At 45.2% G+C, this 27,782-nt stretch overlaps 2 protein-coding genes and 1 long non-coding RNA gene across 8 annotated transcripts; 2 read left to right on the top strand and 1 right to left on the bottom strand.

Annotated features, from left to right (window-relative positions):
* The first annotated feature begins 985 nt into the window (after nt 1-985).
* AIFM2 (apoptosis inducing factor mitochondria associated 2) lies at nt 986-6,153 on the top strand. The gene is given in 9 exon segments (XM_058840969.1): nt 986-1,192; nt 2,000-2,115; nt 2,734-2,853; nt 3,201-3,293; nt 3,562-3,670; nt 3,842-3,994; nt 4,301-4,441; nt 4,444-4,494; nt 5,016-6,153. Coding segments are annotated over 9 exon segments (1,113 nt in total). The 5' UTR covers nt 986-1,017; the 3' UTR covers nt 5,171-6,153.
* A 254-nt stretch (nt 6,154-6,407) lies between these two features.
* On the bottom strand, nt 6,408-26,002 carry LOC131580146 (core histone macro-H2A.2). Of its 6 annotated transcripts, none has more exons than XM_058840963.1 (10): nt 25,002-25,255; nt 24,899-24,969; nt 21,401-21,634; nt 14,810-14,916; nt 13,340-13,537; nt 11,950-12,060; nt 11,487-11,586; nt 10,498-10,587; nt 8,632-8,806; nt 6,408-6,629 (listed from the first exon to the last, which is right to left on the bottom strand). In XM_058840963.1, the coding sequence occupies exons 3-10, from the start codon at nt 21,570-21,572 to the stop codon at nt 6,464-6,466; spliced, it is 1,119 nt and encodes a 372-aa protein (XP_058696946.1). In that variant the 5' UTR covers nt 21,573-21,634; nt 24,899-24,969; nt 25,002-25,255; the 3' UTR covers nt 6,408-6,463. The 6 variants fall into 6 exon arrangements, 5 of the variants coding, with proteins under 5 accessions (XP_058696946.1, XP_058696949.1, XP_058696950.1 ...); XR_009277826.1 differs by having other exon boundaries at nt 6,509-6,629; nt 8,632-8,744; XM_058840966.1 differs by lacking the exons at nt 24,899-24,969; nt 25,002-25,255 and adding an exon at nt 25,927-26,002.
* On the top strand, nt 25,710-27,364 carry LOC131580148 (uncharacterized). The gene is made up of 3 exons (XR_009277827.1): nt 25,710-25,842; nt 26,699-26,834; nt 27,172-27,364. It is a non-coding gene; the product is annotated as an uncharacterized LOC131580148 (long non-coding RNA).
* The last annotated feature ends 418 nt before the right edge of the window (nt 27,365-27,782 follow it).

Raw genomic sequence — 27,782 nt, 5'->3', positions numbered from 1 at the left:
GTGTCCCCGTGTCCCCACGGCCGAGCTGGCTGCACCCTCTGGCGGCAATCCTGACTCCAGGCCCTGCTTTTCCAGGAAAATCGCTTCCTCGCCTCCCACCCACGAGGCTGGAGGGGGTTTTGCTGGGAGGGGGTTTTGGCACGGGGCTGTGTTTGGCTGAGGGAGGGCTGAGGAGCAGGGGGGTGTGGGGGCAGCTCTGCCAGCTCACAGCACCGCAGTGTGTGCAGCAGCTATTTTTATCCACGGGGCCAGCAGCTATATTTATCCAGAATGCCACAGGAGCCGAAAAGTCTTCGGGGCGACTTCCGTGCTACGGAAGAACACGATCTGGATGTCCTTTATGCTCTCAGCCTTCTCCAGAGCCCTTTGCTGCCTCCTCAGCCCTTCCCTCTTTATGTCCCACCGTCTCCACCGTGGTGATGCTGAGCTCGTGTCCCTGCCCATGGTGGGGAGGTTGGAACCAGATGGTCTCTAAGGTCCCATCCTACCCAAACCATTCCGAGATTTTGTGATCCTCCCTCTTGCACAGCCAGCTCTTGGCTCCCTTTCCTGCTCGGCTCAGAGCAAATATGCGTTTTCTGTGTTTAAGTTGAACCCGTACAGAAGGGGTGATTAGACATTGGAATGGACTGCTCAGAGAGCGGGTGGATTCAGCATTCCTGGAGGTGTTTAAGGGAAGACTGAGTACCATGGTGCTGGTTTGCTCAAAAGTTGGATTCGATTATCTCAAAGGGCTTTTCCTAATTAATTTCGTAATTCTGTAATGTTAATTTCCCTCTCCAAGGCGTTGTTCATTCAGCTGGAGCGGGCCATCCTCCGCTGCATTACTCACCCAGCCCGGTCCCTCATTAAACACTCGGTGCCCTTCTCTCGGAGGGAGGATGTATGCAATGCGAAGCGCTCTGCTCGCCCGCCAGGAGCCGCTCCCTGCCCGCCGGGCTCGGCTCCGAGGAGCCGGGCTCCGCCCGCAGCCCCGCCCGGGAGGGCCGGGCCAGCCCCGGCACTGCCCCGCTCGCCATGGGCTCCCGTCTGTCTCTGGACGACTCCGTGCGGGTCCTGGTGGTCGGGGGCGGCTTCGGAGGGACTGCAGCCGCCAGCCTGCTCAAGTCCTGGGCCGTCCCTTTCGTGCTGGTGGACGTGAGAGATGCTTTCCATCACAACGTGGGCGCCCTCCGGGCCGCCGTGGAGAGCGGTAAGGGCTCGGGCAGCTCCCCCGTCCCACCGGGATCTGCGGAGGGAGGCGGGGAACGGGGTGCTCGCACTGCCTCCTCCGCCCTGCGATGGTGAAAAACTTGTTTTCCATCTGGAAAACAAATACTTGGCACCGGGAGGACGCGCAGCCCGTCCGTGGTTAAGCTAATTGCACATCCGCTGGGAAAACTGAGCAAAAACTGCTGAGACCATCCCTCCTTCGCCCCTCTCTTTCTAAAATTTTTTATTTCAAGAGTTTGGAAGGTGACTAAGCTAAAAGCAACAGCAGGAAGGGATGAGTCAATCACTTTCTGTGCCCGGCCCTTGAAACGTGTAACAGCTGAGCAGTGAGGACCTGGATGATAAAACCCTGTCAGAGCTGCTCAACCCCCAGTTGGAGGCTGGGCCAACCCCATCAGTCCAGTCACTGGGGAATTTAGGGGTAAAATATCACGTTGGAAGCTGGGAACAACCATCAAAAGGACAGCAAAAGTTTGGTCTGAGAGGCAGATTACGTGAAAAAAGCCTCTGACACCCAGCCTGAAATTGCCAGGCCCACAGAAGCAGTGATTGGTAAACCAGTACAGGAGATACAGGAGCAGAGACAAAGCCATCTAAGCCAAGCTTGTCATCTGATCTGAGGCAAAGGTCCTGAAGCTCGATGCTGGGCAGAGATAACACCCAGCAAAAGCCCAGCCCACAGTCCCAGATGCATGCCATGCTTTTGTCTGAGCAAGGATAGCATGAGGGGAGGAGGGGGTGGTCAGCCTCCCCAGGAGAGCTTTCCCATTGTCTCCTCTTCCCACAGGATTTGCCAAGAAGACTTTCATCTCCTACTCGGCCACCTTTGGGGACAGCTTCCGACAAGGCAAGGTCGTGGACATAGACCCTGGGAGGCAGCAAGTTGTGCTCAGTGATGGTGAGGTGGGTGTTGCAATGACCTGGCTGCCTCATGAGATCACCTGCTAGTGCAGGGAGCCAGCCTTCAGCAGGGTGTGTTCCATCCTCCTGAAGAATTTGGCATCTTTCTCTGCACAGCCCCATTCCTTCCAGCCAAGCTAAGTGGCCTTGAGCTGTGCTGGGATGTGGGTGTGCAGTAAATAATACCCAACCCCATCTCCTGCTCAGTTGAGCTTTTATTCTTAGAGCTGGATTTAGAGCTCAACAATTAAACCTGGGGCTCAGATCCTTATTTAACTGCGGCAGCATCAATCACTCTTTTCAGCCAGAGCATCTCACCTCCGTCCAGGAGAGAAGTTAGTCTCTGGAACCAGCTGTGAGTGTCCAGTATAAATATCAGCTTATTCCCTGTAAATTTAGGGTAAATTCTTTAAAGCTCTCAACTCACCTGAATGGTGCTTGGTGTGACCTGGACCAGGTCTCTTCCTAAAGTCACTTCCTGACAGTGACAAGTACTTTTATTGATTACCAGCAAGGGATGGAGGTGAAGGAACAAGTGACAAATACTTAGGAGGCAACCACTGTGTTCTAGGCTCTGTTTTTAAGAGGTCTAATATCCCATTCTACCTTCTTCCCTCCCAGGAGCTTCACTACTCCCATCTCATTCTTGCAACAGGCAGTGATGGGCCATTCCCTGGGAAGTTCAACCAAGTCATTGACATGGAAAGAGCCATCCAGACCTATGAAGACATGGTCAAAGAGGTGAGGAATCAACTCTTAGGAAGCGATGCCTGCCTTTGTTCAGCCTCCCTGTCCCAGATACCACTGTGGCTATCTGGAGCCAGCTGTGTCTAAGAGAAAGGGACACAGCCAGGACAAAGGAGCTCATCATGGCTTCTCTAGCACAAGGGGAAACCTGAAATGCTCAACAGTGTTACAGGGCAGGCAGGGAGAGTGCACAGGGCACTCCTTTCTTGTTGCCTCTTAATGAGCTAGGAGGTTTATTGCTGTTGGGCCTGTGCTGTGTCCCAGAACATCCATGGAGTGACTGAAGGTATCTGGCTTCCTGCCCTTTGCATTTCTCCTGTAACACAAATTTTCTCTTGAAGATTGAGAAATCTCAGCGCATCCTGGTAGTGGGAGGTGGTGCTGCTGGAGTGGAGATGGCTGCCGAGATCAAAACGGAGTACCCGGACAAAGAGGTAGGAGCATCTTCAGCACAATTAACTTCATCCTGCTTTCCAGACTGTTCTGTGGTGGTGCTGCTGGAGGTACCTGAGGTGACTGCACACCTGGTTGCCAAGCCTGTAGCCAGCCACCAGCAAGGACTGTGGCACAAGGTGCCCCTTCCTGGTTGTTCTTGCAGGCATCAATTAGGGTGGAGGGAAGCCAGCTATAGCTGCTCCCACCTTGTGTGCAATGAGTCCTGCTCTGCTCCCGTGTCCCCATTTGCTGTTTTGTCCCCAACAGGTCATCCTCATTCACTCAAAAACTGCACTGGCTGACGTGGAGCTGCTAGCCAGTGTCCGTCAGGAGGTGAAAGAGATTCTCCTCAGGAAAGGAGTCCGGCTTCTGTTAAGTATGTCCTTAATGATGCCTCTGAACACCCACAAGCTGCTCTTCCTTAGCCAAAGCATCTCCTGATGTCCTCTTTCTGACTTTTTTTGGTTACACGTGGCTCCCTTGAATTCCTGAGCTGGAAACCACAGCCTAGCAAAGGTTGGTGACCCAGGGCTCTCTGTTGCAACAGGTGAAAAGGTCAGTGACGTGGAAAACCTCAGGCCAAACCAGTTCCAGAAAGACATGGTAGTAAGGACAGAGAAGGGCACCGAGGTGGTTGTTGACATGGTGGTGCTGTGCACAGGGATAAAGATTAACTCCTCTGCATATGCTGCTGCATTTGGTAAGTGAAAAAACCCAAACTATGGGCTGGGGAGAGGCAACACGGCTCTTCAGTGTCGGGTGCCTGAGGGGTGTGAGGTGGGGAATTGACTGCATACAACCTGCGGGGGTGATTCTACTGAAATACCAAAGGATGATGCATTGCACAAGACTGCAGTGATTAACTACAGCAAGGCAAAAAGCATCTCTCCCCTGACACAGAGAAAAACAACCCCTCACTTTGCGTCAATTACAGCAGCAGCATTTGGGGGCACAAAGCACAGGCAACACAAAGCTGCTTCTAAAAACCTGCTGTTTGGCAAAACAGGTGACAAAATGGCAAGTAATGGTGCTTTGAGAGTTAACAAGCACCTCCAGCTGGAAGGCTACGAGAACATCTATGCCATTGGGGACTGTGCAGATGTCAAAGAGCCCAAGATGGCCTACCATGCTGGGCTCCATGCCAACATCGTGGCATCATCAACAGCCTGACACAGAAGCCTCTCAAAACCTATGAGCCAGGTAAGGTCAGCTCCTAGCACCTGGCCTGAGGTGTTGGGCTGCTTTTCTGCAAGGAATGGCTGTCTTAACGCCCGTGGGACTCTGAACTCACTGAATTCACTGTGAAGGAACTCACAGTTGGGGTTGTGTCAGCTTATAGCTCAGGCTTCATATTAGTCCTTGCCAAAGACACGGTGTAGATAGTAATTACCTGTGTCAGTCTGCCACACAATGTGTCCTTTCTTCACTATCTTGATAAATCTACTGGTGGGAGTCTGCTATTCATCAAACTTACTTTCTTTTCTCAAAATTGCTCACTGTCCAGTTAAATCTCGGGAATAAGGTGACTTCCCTTTTCCTTCTTCCTCACCTTAAGCTACAACAAACACAAACTGAGCAATCTGATCTCAAAAATCTAGCTGGGTAATGGGTCTTCTTCTTAAGTAAACACTTACCAGAACTATGCTGAAAGCTGTTCCACACTGGATGCAGGGGAGCTGGACAAGAGTTGCTTCACTTACACCTCTACATCTTCTTTGCAGGGTCACTAACATTCCTGCTTTCCATGGGCAGGAATGATGGTGTAGGCCAGGTGAGTGGTTACTATGTGGGACGTCTCCTGGTGACCATTGCCAAGAGCCGGGATCTGTTCGTCTCCAAGAGCTGGAAGACGATGGGACAGACAATGCCCTCTTAAGAGGGCACAGGTAACAATCCAGCAAGGATACAACAACTGGAACAGGGTGAGGGTGCACTTCTATTGCTTGGACTGACTGATATTGTCCTCTGCAGCACCTCCTCAAGCCACCTATCACCGTGACACATAAAAGGGGTGCCTGCCTTGCTGTGGAGGGGAAGGAGTCACTTCCCAAATGAACTGCACAGAAGTTCCCATGCTAAAAAACAGGGAAGAAAGGTTACTTTTATTTCCCCTGCTGAGAGAGCTCTGAGCAACAAGCTTGGCTTACCTTGATTTGTAACACTAAACACTGTGGTTTTCAGAATCTCTGGTTTGTTTGTTATGTGCTGCTTTTTTGGGTTTTTTTCCCTGGCTTTCTCTATTCTTGCTCTTCTAAGAAGAACCTGCTTCTTACAGATCTGGCATCTGCTCTGCAGCTTGCAGGGAGAATGGCTTGTAGTGCTGCCAGGGTAATGCCTGTCTAAAACCTAGAAGTGGATATGGTAGACCTGGAATTCAACAGAATATAATGCAGCTTTGTGTCAAAATCTCCTCAGCAGCTTTAATTACCTCACTTACAGCACCAAACTTCAGCTAGAAAATATATTGGTTGTGATACAGCAAGCACTTAATTACAGATGCTGCTGCTTTTATTTTTTCTTCTCTTTTCCTTTTTAATTTTTTTCTTTTTAGGGTGAGAAATCCCCAGAGAAAAATTAGGGTTTATAATAATAACCACACTTGACACATCTTTTTGTTTTTTTCTTATAAAACAAACAAAATCACCATGAAATACTCTTAGTAATTACAGAGGTTATTGTGAGTTAAAAGCAAAACAGAAGCTCCTCATGCATCACTTCTAAAACCCTTTTCACCTCTCTGTGGGCTGAAGTTTACCATCTACCCTCAAGGGAGGGGAAAAAGGAGCAGGACATTTTTAAGAGCTTTCTTGAAAGTGGTGTGTGTGTGTGTGTGTGTGTGTGTGTGTGTGTGTGTGTGTGTGTGTGTGTGAAGAAATCATCACTACAAATCTAAAATGAGGTTACTCTTTAAAAACTCCTAAACTAAAGTAACAAAGGACACTAAACTCCTGAAGCCAGATGGTAACTCAATTGCTTAAGGTGATAAAAATGGCATGAAGAAATTGGACTAAACCCCTCTCATCTCTAATCACAGCTCTCCATCAAGTCACAACACGTCACACTACTACCACTCCCCCTCATCGTCACATTGAAAAAATAAAACCCACCTCTAATGCTTTTAATGCTACTCAAGTTTGTTGAAAAATAAAGTTTCATTTGGCTGCTGTTGCTACTTAGTGTCTAGCTTGGCCATTTCTTGCACGTAGATGCCAATGCTTTCACTGTCGAAGAGCAGAAAGTAAATGTTCTTCAAGGAGGAAGAGCTGGTGCCGTCAAAATGGGTGGAAATGGCTCTGAGGGTCACCTGGGCTGCCGTCTGTTTTGGGAAGCAGTTTCTGTGTGGTCAGGGAAGAAAAGAGAGCAGGTGAGTGTTGGGCAGTGATGCTGAGAAAACCCAGACAGAGCTGTTCCAGGCACAGGCTGCTAAGGTAGTGCCAGCTGCAGTTTGGCAAACCCCAAGGTTTTGATAGCAATGTTCACCTGCTGCTGAATTAAGTCTCCTTACTGGCATAGCTGCTGTTTTCATCTGCTTCTACTTCTTATGACCAAACAAATTATTTTAATGCTTGCCCTTAGAATTAAACTTTTCCATGCCATGCTGGGCAGGCAAAAATTTCAAAGGCTGATTATTTTTTATAACTGAAAACTGGAAAAAACCCAAACCCAAAACATCACCTACTTAGCTGACTTCCTTGCTCTGTCAATAAAATACTTTGCTTGGGATTCCTGTGAAAATAATTTAAGTTACAATTCCAAGCCAAATTAAGGTTGAGATGCATTCATTCACTCCTCTTGATGGTAATATTCTTTAACCTACAATCATACTTAAATTGAAAATTATCAAAAAGATCTGGCACAAGTGAAGTATCCCATCTATAGCAATGTTACATCAGTTACTGTAAATAGTCTCTAAGATGGGACAGAGGTAAATGAAAATTCACAGAACTGATACAGTGTAATTCTTTATCTACCCACAAAAGCAGCATTTCATGTGCAGACATGTAGGTAGAATAAAATGACAGCAAAAACAGGAAGTCCTATTTGAAAAATGGCCTTTTTTCAGGAAATTTTGAGGTCCTTTGATAAATGAAGTGTAAACCAGCAGCACCTGGTAAAACTATTTCTGTTAGGAGGAGTAAGAGGAACAGAGTGAAATGGAACAAAGCAGCAGAAGGATCTGCACTAAGACTAATGGTGCAAGAATGGATTATTCTGATTCTATGCTCTTAGAAGATATGAAGTCTAGAAACTGGTTCTATTTGCATTAAAAGCTATAGTTAATTTTTATATTAAGCACTGTTTAAACAATGTATCACATTTTGCTTTGACTGAAAACCATAAACAAAAAGATCTGTATATTAAATAAAAAGACTGAAAATTGCACTGCCCTTCTGTTTATTCTTTTGTCCTGACCCATAAAATTATATTTTGCTTTGAAGTGCATCTGTGTTAAAATGGCATTTTCACCTCCTGTGTATTCAGTGATGTGTGGTGATTTCACTGATCAAATGCAGTTTTATTTTCAATTTATTCACTGTCAGGCCAACACAACTGGAATGGACTGTGTACTCCATTCTTTGGGTACCAAAATCAGTGGATGCATTTCAAAATAAAGGAATGTGAACTCTAACACAAAAAAAACAGCTACTGCAGTTAGCAGGGCTTGTGTGAGATTTTTTGTCATCAGAGACCAACAAACTGTTGATTTAAAAAGAGATTTAAAGGAAAAAAAAAAAAAAAAAAAAGATAAATACTGCAGATTTGTTAGTCAAGCACATTCTACTTGCTAGTTATTGAGAAAGAAATGTGTGGCTTCACACTTGGTTTAACAGTTTTCCCTTTTGAAAGCAGAACTACATTTGAGAAAGAGATTTTCTTCTGAAAGAAAAGTTTTGTGGGACAAGTCTCTTAAATATCTGTTGTCAGGAGAGCTTAAGTGAACACCCCACATCCACGTAGCTCAGGTGGCATCACTGCTCCCTGCCCTCAGTATCATGCTGGTATAATCTTATTAGTACAAGTGCAGGTTTAATAAGACTCCCCACAGCAAAATGAAGGGACACAAAACCCAAGGTGGTGCAGAAGAATGAAAATGACTGCCTAGCAATAGAAAACACAGCAAGCCCACTCAGCTCTCCTGTGGGCTGGCTAATTTCTCTTTACAAAGGCTCTCTGGCAGTTTCATGCAAACACTGCACTTCAGGCTGGATTCCTCTGGAGCAGCTCTGTCAGATGGCAGCAGCAGAGGCAGGGTCACAGAGCAGAGGGCGCCTCTCTGTCACAGCAGCAGCTCTGAGAGCCAATTCCAGCTCTGCTACCTGACACAGGGAGTCCTACCTGCCGCTGGGAAATGGGGGGAAAGCCACAGACTTCAACTTCTTGTCTTCTGCAGCTGTTAAGCAGTTCTTGACAGTCTCCTCGAGCTGCTCTTCACACTTGTCCGAGCCCCACTGTGGGATGTGACAGTGGATGACAAACTTTGCTGCTAGGCCGCTAGACTGAGTGAGTGCAGCTAACACAAATGAAAATATAACATTTAGTTTGGAACAGAAACCGCCCTGCAATGACCTCTCAACCCAATGTACCTTCTTAATTACATCACCTCTCCAAAGAAATACATTTGGGATTAAAATTACACCGCAATGGCTCGCTTGCAATCATAATCTGTCTCATCATTCCTTTTGTGATCAATTTTTATTTCTTTGGAGACCAAAGAACCCAGGGCTCATTTGGTTAGACTCAATAATGGTTTTCAGCTCTCTCATTCAGCATGGTCTCCAGGCTTGTTTTATGCAAAGTACAAAAACCTCACCCTAAACAAAGTATCAGTTATCCCCACAGACATTTCTGCAGTGCTGTCACTGAGTGCTTTGCACAAATACCCTGCATCACCATCCTCATAATCATCAGCATCTTTATAACTTCAGAGTGCTGGGGAGTAATATTTTGACCCACTCCACAGCTGGGTAATTTCAGGCAAGGACATGAAAATCAAAGTTGTTTGTTATAAGTCCCCACCGGTTATGTCCAGTTAGGAATCTCAGGTTAATTTTTCAGAAAGTGTAATATCTCTCCTGCAGAGTTCACAGCATGGCATCAGTTTGCTTTTGTTGCAATTGTCACCATCAGCACTACTGAGAGTCTGAGATGTCTTGGTAATCTCAGGTTAAACACTGAAATCAGCTGCGCAGGATGGAATTAGCCCAAGGATGAAAATCCTGGATGTATTCAGTTGTTCTCCATCACAGGGGAATTCTGTTGCAATGAATTCTGTGCTATTTCAATTTTAACCAGCTGTCTTAATAGTAAAAAAGGAGTCTATCTTCTAGTTAGGTAGTGATGTTGACAGAGAAAAGTAGTTTACTTTGATTTTATGGCATATAAATTTGATTTGATATCAAAGTGAAGAAAATTACCTTGTATAAAAATTTCTCTGTTATTTCAGATTATAAAACTAGGCTACTCAATTAGGAATTTTCCAAAACTAGACTATTTAAAGCATTTATTTTTTTGGGGTATAGAGATACTAAGCCAAATAAGACATATTGTAACTTTTCTCCATCTGTCTTCCAGACACCTTCAATTGGTTGAATCTGTCCACAAAGGAAGCACAATCTCAGGTCCCAAACTATTCCCTGCTACAAATGTGTTAACCCTTGAAGGGAGCTCTTCTAATAAAGTAGAATCTGCATTCTAATAATGCAGCATCTGAGCAATTGCTCTTCCTAAAAGCGTGCCAGTTCTGCAGCTCATATCACATCTTCATTTGTGTTCAAAGTAAAGTAATTATTTGGGTCATACACATTCATCAAATATGCATAAAGGAGAATAATTTATGAGGTACCCCTAATGTTTCCTACACCTCGTATGTTAGGCTGAGAGCTGTTTCTGATTCTCACTGAGGCTGCTGTACAAACAGGGCAGGAAAGTTTTCCTTAAATTTTGGACTCCCATGGATAGAAATTGCCTAAGACAAATGGATCAGTCTAAAGACAGAATATACACAGCACAAAGGTATCCTGTTCTTCCTTTTTTTCCCCTCTTAGCATATCATATGTTGTCCATATCAACAACAGCTTTTAGGGAACATTTACATCACATAAGCAAACACACACAACATAGGAACAGATCAGAATGTCCAGAGAAAAGCACATGCAAAACGAGCCGAGAAGAGTCCAAAAGAGAGCAGAGTATCCTTTTTACCTTCAGCAACTTCCAAAGGTCCTTGAGATTTGCGAAGCTCTTTCACTGTTTCCAAAAACTCTTTGCCTCCAGCCTTTTCCAGTGCTTTGCCTGCAAGGACACAGAGCAAAAGGCCTTGGCTTCAGAGTATCAGCGTGGAAAAACAAGTCTACATTACTTAAAAGAACACTGTACACGCACTATCCTGCTTCCCTCTATCAGCAGCACCTGATTTTTATGTTTACTACTCTGCCTAGATACAGCTAAAGTTTACTTTTCATGGTTTTGAAGAGCCCTGGATGCTGTTACTGGAAATTACATTAATATAAATATCTGTAAGAATGTTATTTACTTGGACTCATGGCTAAAATAGTGTGGAGTGGGATTTTCAGGACTCAGGCTTTTGGCCTCCAAAATGAACCCAACATACAAACCCTACTACTTACTGAAACAAACACAGCTGGGATGCCAGTGAAGGTCTTGATGACTAAAAAACAATGATCCAAAAGGCTGCTACTAGATTCTGTGCCCCCTGTGTGACTGGCTGAATAGCTTTCCACCACCCTCCTGCTTAAATTTCCATATTTGTAATAACAGTATTTCCTTATTTTACATGAGCAGTATTAGGCTTTGTATATGAGTATTCCTAAATTATGTAACATCCTAAAATGAAAGTCATAGCTAGAAGTGTTATTAATATATAATTTTTCAATGCAATCTTCAGATGCAAATGTAAAAATAAGCCAATAAACCTCTCAATAATAATTATTTACACCTTTGCTGCTCATGTGCTTCTTCAACAAATTATCTGTGTTTTGCTTGTCATTAAAAGAAGACAAATTAATGATTAGCCTGTTCTACATATCCAGCCTGGTTTTCAGAATCTGTAAATGATATTTTATAGCCTGGGGTAGATTGGGATGAAACAGGATGGGATCTCAGCAGGCAGCCAGTAGTCCAGCTACTGTTCCAGCTCTAGGTGTGTTTTTTCTGCAAGTACAGAGCCTCACCTATTTCCTCCTTGAGGTCTATTTCAGCAGTTGTAGGGTGAACGATGCCTTCTACTTTCATGGAGCCAATATGGCTGATGTCACTCTGTGTCAGAGAAAGCTGAAAAGTAATAATGAGGAAGGAGGAAAAAATAAACAGTAGTCCAAGTGCAAAGTCATTTCCATACCAAAAAGCTGAAGTGAAAGAAGGCTGGACTCAGTCTTTCAGAGACCAGTTATTTTATTCTGTTCAGTACATGTCATTCTGACTTTTAGCTTTTAATTAATTAATTTGCACACCACTCAGATTATTTGATTTCCCCACACCTTGGGAGCTTGCTCCAGAGGAAGTTATTTCTAGAAAACTGATGTTCTAACATCACAATTTGAAGGAAAAAAAGGCTGATTTTGGATATGCTTTGGTTTAAGAGAAAAGCATCCTTCCCTTCATGCTAAGCCCCAGTCTGTTATTGCTCTTTATTACCTTCTGTCCTGGCACAAGGCTCTTGGAGGACAAGATAGTGAAACCATCCCCAGGTCCATCTTCAGTTGTTGAATTTGAAGCTCCTTCTTTTTCATTGTCCTTTTGTTTGTTCTATTTGATGGGTGAAAAAAAAAGCAAGACTTCTCAAAGGAAACAAAATTATCAACATCTAACATTATCAACAATGGAGAGATTTAATAACTTACTACAAATCTCATCTTCTCAGATCAATACATTACTCATAGCCTTGTAATCCCCTAAGATTATGTAACAACAGAGATCTGCACTGTTTATATAATGCTAAATCAGTGGTTCATCTGAGTCCTTACATACTTTTGTTGTCACATTCAGAGGCAGGGCACCCACACCCATCTGTAGATTTACTGACAATTAAGGTTGTATTTATATGGGTGGGCATGTGTTAGTTTATTTTCGTTGCTAACAGAGCAGAACCTCATATTAAATCAAATTTAGTCACTTAGTAACCCAGCCAAATGCTCCAATTTGAAGTAAAAAAACAACTTTGTGATCTGAAAAACAAACGTTTAAGTCTCAGTTATTAAGTTATAAAGCCTTCTTACAGCTTACCTCCAGGAGCAGCAAACCTACCAGTCATAGAGGGCTAAAAGAGCATCTCCTCACATCTCTCAATATTTGTTTTAAGCTATGTCAAGAAGCTACCACCTCCTAACAAGTCCTAACTCTGCATGTGCACAATTCAAAGTAAGGTGGTAGCTGAGATCAATACACAGAGGCATCCAATTAAACATGCCATTAAGCAGCCCTGTTTTCTTTTTGAAGGCTGTTTCTGTATATTATCAGCTGTGGAACTGTATTAAAACTTTGAGGCCTCTAGAAAAATGTGCTTAATCCAAATTTTAAAAGTTTAAGTCAAAGCTTGATATCATTTAAACCTACCCAATGAAAAACTCAGCAGCAGTGTTTCAAGGTGCATGCTCTGGAATGACAAACCAAGAGCACTGATCTGGATTACTGCTTTACCAAATTAATCTGTTTTGGATAGTGATAGAGGATGGGCAACCCTAAGAAAAAGTGCAGTGGTCAAGTTCTGATTGATTTATTCTTATTTCAAAAATCACCAACAACAGCACAGCTAAGAAAACATGAAACAAAGAGCTTGTCACAACGACACTGATGTTCCATGTCAGGACAAGTTCTCTGGACAGTGAAAAATCTTTAACAGCAGCCCAGTAACTGTACAAGGCTGAAGGCATGACATCTCTCTAGTAGAAAATGCTTTAGAACACAGCTTCCTTTATTTTAAAAGGGTTCACTGCCACAGAGTTAGTGTGGAGGTAAGAGATTCTACACAATTATGAAGAAAATACTGCAGAGAGTGACACAGAATCCATACCTGCCCCATGCTTACCTTTTTGGACGTCCGGGCCTTGGTAGATTTTGCCTTCTTCCCACTCTTTTTGGTAACCATGGATTTCCTCCCCTTCTTCTCAGGAGCAGGGGAAAGGATGGTCTCAGACTTGCCTTTGGCACCCCGTTTCTTGGCTAGAAGCTCAGGCTGGATTCTGGGCAGGACACCTCCACTTGCAATAGTCACACCTTTGAGCAACTGCAAGGAGAAGCAGTGTATGGAAGCAGATTACAGATCCTCTTAAGTCTGCACCACCAAAAAACCATTAGGGAGAAAATCCACAATAACAAGGAGCTTGGCAGGTGACAGCAAAGTCAGCCAGCACATCCTGGAGAATTCTGTTACCCTTTCCAGTGCCAGTCTTAGTGAGAACCTGTCCTTGGTGACTCACAAGCAGTGCATAAGGGTAAAGGAAGAAGAGTGTCTGTGGGCTACTTAAAAAAATTTACTGCACCACAGCCCTGCTCAGAGGAGGACTGGATGCAGATCTCTCTGGCAGGGAAACAAAAGAGAAAATCTTTTTTCTCTCTGCAGGGAAACAGATGCAGTGAAAGCAAGGAAAATCTCCAAGGACCTGCTTTGCAGAGGCAAACAACAGGAATGGGCTGTGGTACCACATAGAGGACAAAGTCTGGCTAATTCCTAAGAGACAACACTGGATCTAGATCCCAGTTCACAGGTCACTGACCAGTAACACAGAGCTAGGAAAGGGCTGGTAGTGTTAACATACTTCATTTTCTGGCCTGTTTTGAATTTTTACTCCACTTGACTGGAAACAGAGCCACACAACTTCATGGGCACCACATTTTCATTATTTAGAGCAGTCATATTAAGTGCAGGAGTATTCAAAATGTGAATGAGATCATCCATCTTCATACAGAGGAGATATCTGATGCTGACTGAACCTTTTCAACAGCCCTGAAAAGTACAATCTGCAGCCCATTCTGTGATCTCTGTCCTCACTCAACAAGTCTAGCAGAAGTGATCCCACAAGTGATCCTGGGAGTCAAGTGTTGAAAACCACAGCTTGGGCAAACAGACAGGGAGGCAGCAATAGCAGAGAGTGAGCCAGATCCCTACCCAATATGGGCCTCACAGCCAGTATAACAGAAAACACACATTACTACAGCTTTTGGGAAAAGGTCTTGCACATTTTCTTTAAGTATTGAATGTCCCTGAAGAAAAAGGAAAGCATCAAGACTCTTTGTTTCAACAGGATTCATAGGCTAAGAAGAACTAAAGTTTATGTCCATAAATTTATAATTAGGATAAGGTATCTTATAATATTTAAGATTTAAGATGAGGTGTCTCAGAACCTTTGTTTTTGTTTGCTTTTACTTAAGAGGGCACAGTCTTCTGTTCCAGTAACTGCAATCTCATATCTCAGACTAAGCTGTTTCTAACCTTCCCTGGTAGCAGCTTCACTCAAGCCACAGCACACAACTCCAGCACCAAAATGTAAACAGGCACCTGATTCAGCTCCTCATCATTTGCAACTGCCAGGAGGATGTGTCTGGGGGCAATCCTTCCTTTCTTGTTGTCCCGCGCTGCGTTTCCTGCCAACTCCAGGATTTCGGCTGTAACACATCAAGATAAAAACCAGTAAAAAAAAGGAGTTCAGGTACATGCTGCATACACATTTTGCACTGCTCCTTAATATCCATTTACCTTTTCAGGGATGTTTCCAGATTTAAAGGGCTCTTGCTAAAGAAAGGCAAAAACCAAACCCCACTCAATATATCTGTAAATTTAGATAAATTCATTTGTCCTTCCTAATTCCCTAAAGGAGAAAACATGCTAAGCTTGGTTCACATAATTTCTTTAAAGAGTCTCAAGTCAGAATTCCCTTTCAAAAATGCAGAAAAAACCCTAAAAATGTACATCAGCAGTCCAAGATTTATCAGCAGCCCTATGACAACAGAACAGTCAAGCATGCAGTGAAAACCCCAACCTGGAACAGACAGCTCTGGCAAACAGCAAGGATTCTCAGGACCAGGGAAGATGAAGACTGAGGTGCATTTGAAGAAATACTTGGAAAGCCAACACACTAGCCAGGCACTGCTGGAATTCTGCATTAAAGGGCACTGAAAATCTGTGAGAAGCTTCATTTCAGAACAAGATATGAAAGGTTTGACTCAGATGCAAGCAGAGACAACGTGAGAGCTTCAATGGATGAAATATTGATAGAAGGGTCCTTCTACATCTCTGGGAACAGGAGGTCACTTCAAAGGTAGTTTCTCTTAATTAGCAGTAACATTTATACTGTAACCAAAGCCACTGAGCTTTTACTAATTATTACAGAAATACAGACACATCTTCCTAAGTTTATTTGGACTGTAGCAATCAGTATAATTCATTAGCTTACATAGTCTGGCCTCTACTCAGAAGTTATTTCTCATATAAGAACTCTACTGAAACACTGAGAAGGAAGGAGAAAGGAATATTTTTTCCTCCAATTACTCCTAAAAATCATATTCACACTTTGTTTCATTTTAGAAGTATACAGTGTCCATGTCGTCTGGGTTTTGGGTTTGTGTTGGCATTTGTCACTAACAGGAATATGAAAATTACAGGCAATCAGTATCCTATTGATAACTTATTGATGTCTTAATGATATCCTACTCCTTTTTACAAACTACAGAAAGAACTATACCTATTACAAACAGAAGGACTTCAATGAAAAATCTACTGGAATAATGTTTGGCTAAAATCCAAATGATTTCAACATGAGGCTTAGCTCTGGCTCATGGGAAAAATACAAGCTTTCAATTCCACTCAGAATAACAAAAGTACAAACTTGTCTTCCAGTTTTCATGACTATGCAGCATACATATTTAACTGAATGTCGGAAATTTAAAAGTCTGTTGTGGTTTTTTTTTTAATTTATACACATATTCACAGTGAACTGTAAAAGTTAGGGCAGGAACCTCTCAGTTCCAGCATTTCCTAGTCTGTCCTGGATTTTAAAGGAGGAAACTGAAAAGAGATCTCAATCTAGCTATATACACCCCCATGGGGCTGGAAATGTCAGACCCTCTCCCAGACCTCTGCCAGCAGAGCTAATGCAGCAGCAGACAGCAGGAACAGATTCCATCCATTGTGCAGACCAGCAGAGAGCAAGAAAAGAGACCCAGGCTCCTCCAGTGGGTTTTGCAGATGTGTGCTGACAGCAGAGGAAAATTGCATCGGGGGAAAAAAAAAAAAATAAATCCAAAAACCAACACATACTTACCTGTGTGAGAACTGAAGCTCTTTCAGGTGTGCCAACAACAGGCACATCCTGCTACCTGTGTGCTCACCCCACTGCCCCAGGTTTGGGTCCTTTGGCCAGCAGCATCCTGATGGTGCACTCTTAGTCCTCTGCCTAATGTTAAGAGCAAAAAAGGCAGAACACTCAAATGCCAGCCATCCATCACAGGACACTGGGAAGAAGGGAACCCAAGGCAGAGGAGATGTAGGCAGATTGTGGAATATGTACAAGACTTACCAAAGGATGGCAAATATTTGCATAGGTAAATGATTGCCTTACCTCCTTCTAATGAAGGTTTCTATGCATATTTTTTCTAATGGTGGAGGCAAGGGCTCGTCATCTTAAGAATAAAAAATGGCATTTACAAAATACAATGTCAAAACTGGAGGCTTCAGTTATCACACACTCTGCTGACCATAGCAGATCCCTAAAGAAACTGCTTTACATCTCAAGCAGAAACTTCTTAACAGCTGAGGTTACCTAAATTCTAAAAAGACTAGTCTGAGAATACAGGTCCTATATTAAAGTCCTACACCATAACAAGCTCTCTTGGAAGTGGGCATCTTGATATTCTCAGCCATAAATTGGTTTTACTTTCTGTGCTCTAAGCACAGCCATGAAGAATTACATTGAAATCTCAAATAACACTGCTTCCTGCAAGAGTCAAAACCCACAGAGATGCCTCCACATCAGAAGCTTAACTTCAAATCCAGGCATCTTCAGAAAGAACATAACTCTCTTCCAGCAGAGACGAGCTGCAGCCAAACTATGACCTGAATGGGATTACATCTTGTCATCCTGTGACACACAGGAAAAAAGAGGTTTCTTTAGCTGATGGATCAGAAAATTTGAAATGTCGGGAACTAAAGCATCCTAGCCAGGCCAAAGGTTTTTGTTCAGCTGAGCTTGTGGGAAAGTGGACTGCTAAGAAAGGCCCATGAGAATTACTGATAGCAAATTGGAAAGATTTCATACAGGTTGTCTTGTTTTCCACCTCCCCCTCAGGAGAAATTCTGTCAGCTCCTGTTACACTACTACATAAAAAACTACCAGTAATGCCTTTACTCTGCAGAAATCTATTGATGATAGAGTCCTTAGTCCTCCATTTGCAGGTGGAAAACTGTCTGCTGTATTTGTCTCTGCATGGCAGATGACCACAAACAGAAGAGTATTCCAGGTGATTCCTGTGAAGGGAGGAAGCCTTTGCTGCTGTTGTGTTCTGCCCTAATTTAGAGAGGATGGTTTTTCCATTGAGATCTTCCATAAATTCCTCTGACCAGCACACATGACTTGTGCTTCCTCATCAAGGGGCTTCTGTTACTCTCTGCCTACTTTTTGGGGAGATGCCCTGTGGGATATACGCAGTTGATGTTTGATTTAGGTGGCTGTGCCTGCAGTCAGCTCTGTGCACACTCAGAGCATCAGTCTGTTGCAAAATCCATCAATCAGATGGGACTCAGGCCAATTTTTTCACAGAATTTTAACTCTGAAGCCAGTGGAACTCAACCTTGCTTCAGCAAACACAACTTTCTGGATAGGAATTAAGCAGCAGTTTTACAGTATGATTTTTCAAGGCCAAAATGTAAAAGAGCATAAAGCAATTAAAAAGAAAGGTTTAGAACAGTGAGGAGATCTTCACATTAGCTGATCAGTTGAGGTAAAAGTACCTCTTCCTGAGATTCCACCATCTCTACACTGTGGTGATTGCTGCCATTTTAATGATGGGGTTGACAAACCAAAGTGCAGATTTGGGGGTGATAATGGCTGTGAGGTGCTGCCATGATCAATCTTGCTTACAAAGGAAAAAACCACGGGTCTAGTAGCTCGTGGCACAGAACACATAGCAAATCCAAACAGCAGTCTCAGCCTCATAAAGCAGGAGTGAGGATGCTCCAGATGTGCATGCACCCTCTGGATGATGCCAGCCACGAGGCTCAGTGCTCAGGCCAACAACAGACCACGCCAGACTGGTCACTCACAGAGATCTGCTGGTGCATGCCAGGCCCTGGAGGAATGCAGGCACTCAGGTGGTTCTGTTCCTGTTTGACCCTCCCAACCTCATCCACCTTGCCTCTATCCCAGCCAGGACTTGCTTCCCCACAGCTGTACAGCCCAATCTCCTTTCCCTGGCAATCCACACCAAGGCCTCTGTCTCAGTAGCCTTTCCTGGGCAGTCACCATTTCTCCTGCCTACTCAGGCTCAATGTTCCTGCCCAGGCTCTTCATTACCAGCACCCCCTCTATCCAATCCTTGCCCTATTTCCTATTTTTTCAACTTGCTCTCCAGCTTCCTGGCAGGATATTTGGACACTCCTCACCATTTATTTGCCTATGGGTCATCAGTCCAGCTCTCCCCACTAGCTAGACCAATCCCTGCCTCGTTCTCTGACATCAAAATTCTTCTTCCATAACCACTGCCTCCCCACAATGTTATGATCCAGGAGCTGAGAGAGGCTGGAAAGTGTTCAGTGTGGACCAAGTCTTCAGAGATTTTAGCTGTTAAAGTCAAAGAAATCTCTGCTGAGCATGAGCAACCTGTGTTTTATCAAAGTTAGAGCCTGGCCAAAGACAGCAGATTTCTCTGAGGTGACAGAGACCACCCTCCCTTCCCCTATTGTAAAGCATCAAATCTCTGTTCAAACACAGAGAAGCACTCAGGGGTTTAGAGGAGAAGTTTTCATGAATGTTTTAACATAACAAAAAAAATATGTTAGACCTGCTTCTGTGAAACAGCAAGAAAGGGACAGTCCCTTACTGCCACCCTCCCAGATTTAGCCTGAAGCAGCTCTCCTGCATGCAGCCTTTCATCCCGAGGAACCACCATTTCATAGCTGCAAATCCAGGAGAAAAGAATGGCATTTCTAATAGGAAGATCAGATAATGTTCAGAAAATTTAGCCATTTGACATAAAATACCCCCTTCGAGAACTCCATTGGAAAAATCTATTTTGTTTCTACAGGCTTCCCAAAACCAAAGACTTCATCCACTCCTAATATTAGGAATAACTAGATCAGAGGGGTTAGATGCTGCAACACTGTTTTTTTAACTGAACTCTCCACCTTTGTAATACTTCCAAACAAAACCCTGGACAGAGCACAGGAACTTTGGTTTGGAAGGAACACAATCCACCAGCAACAGATCTTTGCTCAGAAACATTCTCCATTCTATCACAATATATAAGGAGTTCTCTGCTGAACCAAGCACCTGAAAATAGCATTCCCTTACAATTTATGTGGGCTCCCAGCCTACACCTCTGGCAACCTTCTTGCCTGGTTGACTACAAGTTCTTTTATTTTTTTCTAAAGCAAAGTGTAGGCCCACACATAATCTGCTCATATCAGATTAATGATTTAAATTAAACTGCACTTACTATCCAGGAGCAGAGCCAAGACATACATTGTTCTAGTTCAGGTGAAAGGCAAACAGTGCTGACCACAAGTCAGTCTTCACCACTGCAATGTTGCACATACCAGATGTGCTGCTGACAATTTATTACTGCACCTTGTAAAAATTGCCACAGCTCAGAACAAGCATCTCCAAATGTTTTTCCTAGAAATATCTCCCTGTGGAGTAGGAGAAGAAAAAAAAGTATTTCTCTCCAGACAGAAGGTCAGCAGAGTCACAATGCATCACATTATGTTATAAAAGTTACTGTGATTTCTTCAACACATGCAATACTTTGTCACTCCAGCTCCAGAAGTAGCCACAGGGGAAAAAAAAACCAAAATTGATTCTTATCCTGGAATGTACAAACGTGGAAATTTTTGCAATGTACTGTTAGGCTTCATGATAAATTTCATTTTAATAGTGAAATTGCAAAATAAGTGAAATTTATTAGTGAGATCTCAGATTTTCTCCACACCTTTGAAAGAAAATAATGCTTTTATTGTCTGGTAGTGAGAACAAGCTTCACATGTAAAATAGACATGAATGTTTACATAAAACCTGTTGCATGGACAACCAGGTTCCATGCAAGCTTCTTCATGCCACCTTGGCAATAAACTACACTCCTGAAACACAGCTCACTCAACTAATTCCATCCAGGCTGTGACCCCTTACAGATTCTCTAATGCACCTCAGTCTTGATCTGTAACCCCCAAGTAACCTGAAGCAGAATCCTCTCTGCACTGTGAGTCCCAACAATCTGCTCAAGTGCTGTTTTCCATAATTGAATAAGAAACTCGGCAGATATGATCATAGGACACTCTGAAATATTTCTGTACAGAACCAAAGTATGTTGTATCACCATGGGACACCTGCCCCTTCCTCAAAGGTCCGTTTCAGAAAGGCAGGGAAAAGGAAACTCAGGGTATGTGGGAAGATTTAAACCCTGGAACACTTTCTTTATACACTTAGGCAAAGCAAAAAAGTTTTTAAAATTTAAAAAAAACCACCTTTAGATTTCAAAATACTTTGACACTGTTCTGCAAGGAGAAACGCAGCCAGCAACAGTTTTCTCACTTAAAAAGCTCAGAAAGCAGTACAAGGTGGGTTTGCTATTTTTTCTCCTATTATTCACATTTAGGTATATCAAAAAGCTTAATTAATACAAATTTTCTCTGGGACAGAAACTACTCCTCACTCTGCAAAGCAATAAAAAAATAACACTCCCAGCTAGTGACCAAGCATGATGCCTCTAAAGGAATTTCCACCCTCAGCCTCTCCAGGAAACAAATTTCAGCAAATTTCAACAAATCTTGCCCTTGCAGAGCCTGCTTTCCAGGAGTGCTCCACATGTTCGTATCCCATCCCGTGGCTAGCCCTGGCTTCTGTGTGTGAGGAGCACTTCCAGGAGCAGCTTCTTGCTTTACCTGCGAGGTACTCTATGACAGCTGCCATGTACACCGGCGCTCCGACCCCGATCCGGTACTTGTAGGTCCCTTTCTTCAGGTAGCGCATCATCCTCCCCACAGGGAAAATCACCCCAGCCCTGCTCGAGCGGGACAGCTTGGACATTTTCTTCTTCCCGCTCCGCCCCGACATCTTGCAGCCTTGTGCTTCTCAATTTGCTCGTGGTTCTCAGTGCCTTGCTCCAAATCTGAGGGCTGTGAGAGGAAAGCAACAGGACTGATGAGAAACGTTGCTGCTGTCCCAAAAGCAAAGATCCAAACCTGCCCTCAACGCCCGGTGAAGTGCAGGCATTACTCATTAAAAGCTGGATAATTGGAATATTTGCTATAACTTTGCTTTTGAACTGCACAGTCAGTGTTGCAATATCAGGAGCAAAGAAAACCAACCTTGTTTCCTCCTTATTTTTCTAGCAACCACAAGATTATGGATAAACAGACAACAAACCCTGGAATCTGCCAGTCCACTCCAAAGCTTTCATGTGGTCACAGTCACACCCCTAGTTCTCACTCTCAGTCAAATAATGTTGGGGAAAGTTTTAACTCTATTTACAAAAATTTGTTTTAATTCCCAAATTTTGATAGCTGCCCTGGAGGCCTATTTATGAGCCTGGTTACTCCTGGGAAGGAAACAAAGAGCAGGTCTGCCACAGGTGGTATTTTTGTCAAAGAAGGCACAGTTACCTCACTCCCAGCTTCCATTCACCTCAGTGAAACAAGAAAACACAATGAGGGAGACACTTTGAAAAGCATTAAAATGAGTCTATCTTCACCTAGAAGTAGGTGATACCTCTAAATTTTACCACAATCTTTTCATTTATGATACCAAAGACATAAAATCAGCAGGGACCTGTAAAACCTTGGCATGTCCTTGTGTTATCAGCCAGACAATGTTTTTTCTTTCTGTGTGCAATGCCTTATGCAGGCATGGTAAGAAAAGTTGGGAAAGATTAAACCAGTAAACCTATCAGACACAGACACATCAAAATTGGCATTGCTCATCATCCTACTCTGAATTCCCTGCCAACTGCCAGCCTGGAATCATGAGTGGTGGTAACAGAGCTCAGAGGGAATGTGAAAAGAAGTGGGGAGGCACGATACTGGTCTTTAGAGACGCAAGAGGATGCTGTGGAGATGGAGAGAGCCAGTGTTCCCTACAGCAGTGACTCTTACAGAAGCTGAATAGCACAGGAGAGAGACGAGCACTGGACACAGTCAGACAGGGAGGCAGCAGAATCTTCCCATCAGTTGAGAACAATTTGAGAATGTATGTCAGAAATCGCTCCAGCAGCACTAGATCTGCCTTGGGACTGAAGGATAGACAAGGTGATCTTCCCAAGGTCCCTTCTTCAATGAAACTTGCAATTTGTGACAAGCCCTTTATAAACTTTCAATTTCATAATAATAACAGCCCTTAAAATGTGTCCTTCTCTGTTTGTGACAACTGACATCCAAATAATAAACCTAGGCTGGGAATTAGGCTTCCAGCCATCACAGGAGCCAATTTCTGGAACAGCCCCTTCACTTAGAGCAACAATAACTCATTTTAAGGTGGAACTTAATAAATATATACAGTAAGGTAGAAACAGGTTCCTGCAATGCTGGCAGGACAGTTCCATCACCCAAGAGTTTGGTCCAGCACTGAAACCCCTACAGAGAGCCATGCTGAAAGAGTACACTACCTGTATCAAAATTGTATCAAGCTAACCTCTCATATATTTATTCCTGTATCATCAAATCCCAGTTGAGTGAATATAAGTGGAAAAAAGCAAACACCAAGGGATTAGATCCGCAGAAAATACCATCGTTGCACTTGATCTCCATGACAGAAAATCAAAACATATTTGTATACAACTAACCACACTGCTCTGGGCCATGCTGCTGCATTATATAAATTTATGTTTAATTGCTCACTTTTGGCTCGTCCTTCTGTTGCATCACAGAACTTTCCACTCCTGCCTACTCCTTTATTTTCCCCTTCTCTCTCACAGGAAGCCTCTGCCATTATTTACTTCCCTGCAGCCAAACCAACTTTTGGAATCCCAAAATATTTTCCAAATGCCCTGCAGGTTACGTTTGCAGAATTTTGTGAGAGCCTAAACACAAGATGTTCCAAAACTCTGCTAACACTGTCTCTGCTTTGCAACTTAGATGGACCAGGGTGCACTGAGGAGCCACAAACACAACAGTGTGCTCTTGTCTTGTTTTGACTCCTACAGGAGGCAATTTTTGGTAGAAAGCCAAGCTCTGGTATAGTCACATCAGGACCCAAACAAAGAAACATGCAGAGAAAACTCCTGTGGTCCTGGACAAAGAAATCCCACAGGCAGGGATCTGGTTTCCTTGCAGGAAGAGGCACATGAGCTCAGCCCTGCCACACTCACCTGAACAGCAACCAACAGGTAAAGAGCCACAAGTCAAGCACTGCTGTCCTAATGGTTCTCTTCTGATGACACAGCCAAGCCTCAAGGGCTTATCAGTTGAAAAGTCTACCCACACTCGTTCCCTCCCTGCCAGCTGATTCATCATCTCTAAGTTTCTCCTCGTGAAGTGCAGCCTCCACTTAAAAATAAACCTGTGCCACCCATGCTAAGTCCGTCCTCACTGAGCTACAAGGGCTGTGTCTATATCTGGCTGCCATGACATCAGGCTCGGGCAATTTAAAGCAATTATTTTCCCTATCCCTTAATTGGTCACAACACGCTCCCATGACTCCAACATCCCTGTGTTGCTATGGGGGATTCAGTAGCTACCACATCCCATAGAGCTCTCTACAGTAGGACTGCAAGCAGAGCTTTCCTCTGTTGAGTTTTGCCTTCTTCAGAGCCCAAGGCAACCAGTGACATTTTCCTTCTGCCTCCTGGAAAAATACCTGAGTTCATCTTCCACTGGACCAGGTCACTCCAAGCCCTGTCCAACCTGGCCTGGGAGAATTCCAGGGATGGGGCAGCCACAGCTTCTCTGGGCTGCCTGTGCCAGGGCTCCCCACCCTCACAGGGAAGAATTAAGGGAAGAGTTCCTTCATTATATCTGACATAAATCTCTTTTTTTAGACTTAAACCATTCCCCCTCATCCCGTCATTATCTGCCCATGTAAAAAGTCCCTCTCCCTCCTTCTCCCACGCCCCATTCAAGTACTGAAGGGATGCAGTAAGGTCTCTCCAGAGCCTTTTCATGGCCAGGCTGAGCATCCCCAGCTCTCCTGAGCCATCTCCTGAGCAGAGAGCCCTCGGAGCACCTTGACTTCCAAACACAGAGAACTCGAAATCAGCAAAGACAAACAAAGGACATGCAGGACTATCCACACACCTGCACTTCCCTCATCTCCATCTGAAGATCTGTTAGAACACGTAGGAGTTGACAAGGAACCCACAGACATGCCTTGGATCCAACCTAGGCTGCACATTCACTTACAAACGAAATATTTGTGAAAAATAACGCAGAGGACCTAAAGCTCGTTACCTGCCCTGATTGCTAAGGCACCACAGCACAAACCTAGTGCTATTCAGGCGGCAGGTGCAGTGTCTCCAGGACTCCAGAACCACACACACACACACACACACACACACACACACACACACACACACACACTGCGCGCTCCCAGCGAAAGAAGCTTCCAGGGCACCCCAAACCCCGCGGGTCCCAGCAGAGGCAGCTCCCACTCACAAACAACATCGGGCCGGGTGGCTGAGAGGACGGGCCGCGGGATGGACCCAAAGGTCACCCTTTGGACCCGGCTGAGAGCTGCCGAGCTCGGGGGGACACCTCGGTCACCCCGGAGCCGCCCCGAGCCCCTCAGGGCCCGCCCGCCCCGCGCACGCCTCGCTGTTGCCCGGACACCGCCGCCCCGCCCACTCCCCCCGCTGATTGGCTGCTGCGGCAGGCCGGGCTGGGGAGGGAGCGCGGTGATTGGCTGAGAGATGCTTGATGGACGGGAGAGGGGCGGGGACAGCAGTCGGGCCGCGCAGGCGCCCCGAGGCGCAGTGGAGTGCGTGCGTGTGGGGGTGTGGCCGCCGGCTTTCCCGCGCAAACGCTCCCCCCTCACACCCCCCCCCCTCCCTCAGCGAGCGCCGCTGCCGCCGAGGCTTCGCCCGCTGCCCGCCCAGGGGCGGCTGTGGCGGCGGCCGCGCAGCCCCGGAACGGGAAGCGCTGCGGGGACCGAGCGGAGGCAGCGAGCGAGGAAGAACCGCCCCCCCCATCCCCAGCCCCCCCCATAGACACCTTAGCCGGGGCCAGCCCCGCGCGCGCCGCCGATACCGCCTCGCGCCCCCCCCCCCTTTATGGCCGCCCCTCACCCGTCCCCCTCACGCCCTTTCCCCTCACGGCCTCGGCCATGGCCGGGCCCTCCCGGAGAACGGCAGCGGCGCCGGGAAGAGGAGGAGGAAGAGGAGGAGGAGGAGGAGGAGGTGGGTCGTACGGCCGGGGAGAGAGGGAAGGAGAGGAGCAGGGCCTCGCCGCGGCCCCCGGAGCCCCCGCGCCGCTCCCCTCACCTGCCGGCGCCCGCCGCCGCTGCCGCCGCCTCCTCCTTCTTGTCTTCCCTTCCTCTTTTTCCTCCCCCTCTTTTCCTCCTCTCCTTTCCCCCCCCCTCCCCTTTCCTCCCCACTTTCCCTTTTCGGCTCCCCCCGCCCTCGCTCCGCCTCAGCCGCTCTCCCCGTATTGTATGTTTCAATGGCGATGGCGGCTGCTGGTGAGGGGGGCGGCAGGGGTTTCCTCCCGCTCCGCACATACCGCCTCTAGGAGGAGTCACTGCAGCCCGGGCCCGCTACAACCCCCCTCTCTTGGCTGCCGCCCTCTTCGCCCGGGCCCCAGGGCTGCAGTGGGGGCAGGAACCCCCACCCCGCCCAGCAAAGAAAGGCCCCCCCCTGACCCTAGTCCCAGTGGACTTGTGGTAGCCGGGAGCATAAAGGCAGAAAGCCTTCCCATCCTTTTCCAGGGTGGAGGAGTTCGGAGATGGAGAGGTTTCGAGGCAATCCCAGATTGGGCTAAAGCTCAAGGAGTGCCTGGTTTTTGTTAAAGGCAGAGCCACCCATCCCTCTGTCCGTTTGGTAGGGTGGCCTGCGTGCCTCGCTATGGTGCCTCTAACCCAAATATTCCAGCATCCCCAAGTCGGCTTGGAACGGCCGTAACAAAGAGTGCCGGCAGCTCTTTGTGTTGTCTCGCGTTGGAGCGTTCTGGCCGCTCGCAGGCTTTCCAACTCGTCCATGAGGGCTGCAAACTTCCCTTCTGAATGGAAGCTGAGGGTTTTTCTTTTCTTCCCTGCAGTCGCGCGGGTTCAAGAGCTCGAGCTCCAAGAGACGCAATAAGCGATTGTGTTATGAGTCTTGGCAGCGCCAAATCCGTGAGCAGAGGCTGGTGCAAACAGGAGAGTACAGGGCTACACCTCTTTAACTCATCTCAGGTATATTTTTACATCAAACTGGGTTTATATCATCATTCCTATACAAATACTTTGCATTGTTGCACTGATTTCGCTATAAAGACGTTTGGGTGCTACTGTAATGCACTGATACATCATTAACACAGACCACTCCTGCTTGCTTGCACTGTTACTTTAGGAGGGTGTCTGGGAACAACAGAGAGAAAGAACCATTCATGCATTCAGCATTCTCTTTGCCACTGTAAAAAATCATAAAAGATTCACTTGAGTTTGGCTTTTGGCTCTGCCACAGTAAGTGATTTTATGTCTGCATAAAATTGGATTTGGTGGGTAAAAAAGCAATGGAATATTTTCCCAGGTTATGTTAATTGTGGATCGCACCATCTCATGAAGAAAAGGGCATGAGTTCAGGACCTGCATTTTCCTGGGCTGCTGGGTGACCTTGGGTAAAGCAGTTCACTTTACACAGCTGTATTTTGACTGTGGTTAAAATGGAAATAAAGATACCTTTTCTCTTTTCAAGCATTGAGTAAGAGCCTCAGTGCATTGCTGTGGATTAATTCTCTGGGAGTCTGTTCTCTTCCCCACTTCTTTTTGAAAGCAAGGTCAAGATGCTTTGAGACCATAGGAGAAAAAATTCATGTGCATGAATTTGACTTATTTTATGTGTAAGAGGAAGCCTTACCTAGATCTTGCCCACTGAGAGTTGGAATTTATCAAAGGAAGAAGATACCTGTAGGCTTGTCAGTGTACTGAACCATACTAGGAGGGTCGGAGGAAGCACAGGAAGATTTTCAAGCACTAGGCATAAAAATGAATGACAATGTAAAACCCATGTGAAAAGGAATAAAAGCATTTACATTTTTCTATTGCCAGATACAAATAACTGCATCCAATAACCCTGGCAATCATGCGTGCAGTACATGGCTTTGTAATTAAAAATAATTTGAGATGAGGCAAAATAAGCAA

This window comes from Poecile atricapillus, chromosome 6, assembly GCF_030490865.1.
Source record: "Poecile atricapillus isolate bPoeAtr1 chromosome 6, bPoeAtr1.hap1, whole genome shotgun sequence".
Lineage (NCBI taxonomy): Eukaryota > Metazoa > Chordata > Aves > Passeriformes > Paridae > Poecile > Poecile atricapillus.
This window is presented reverse-complemented; position numbering and strand designations above follow the sequence as displayed.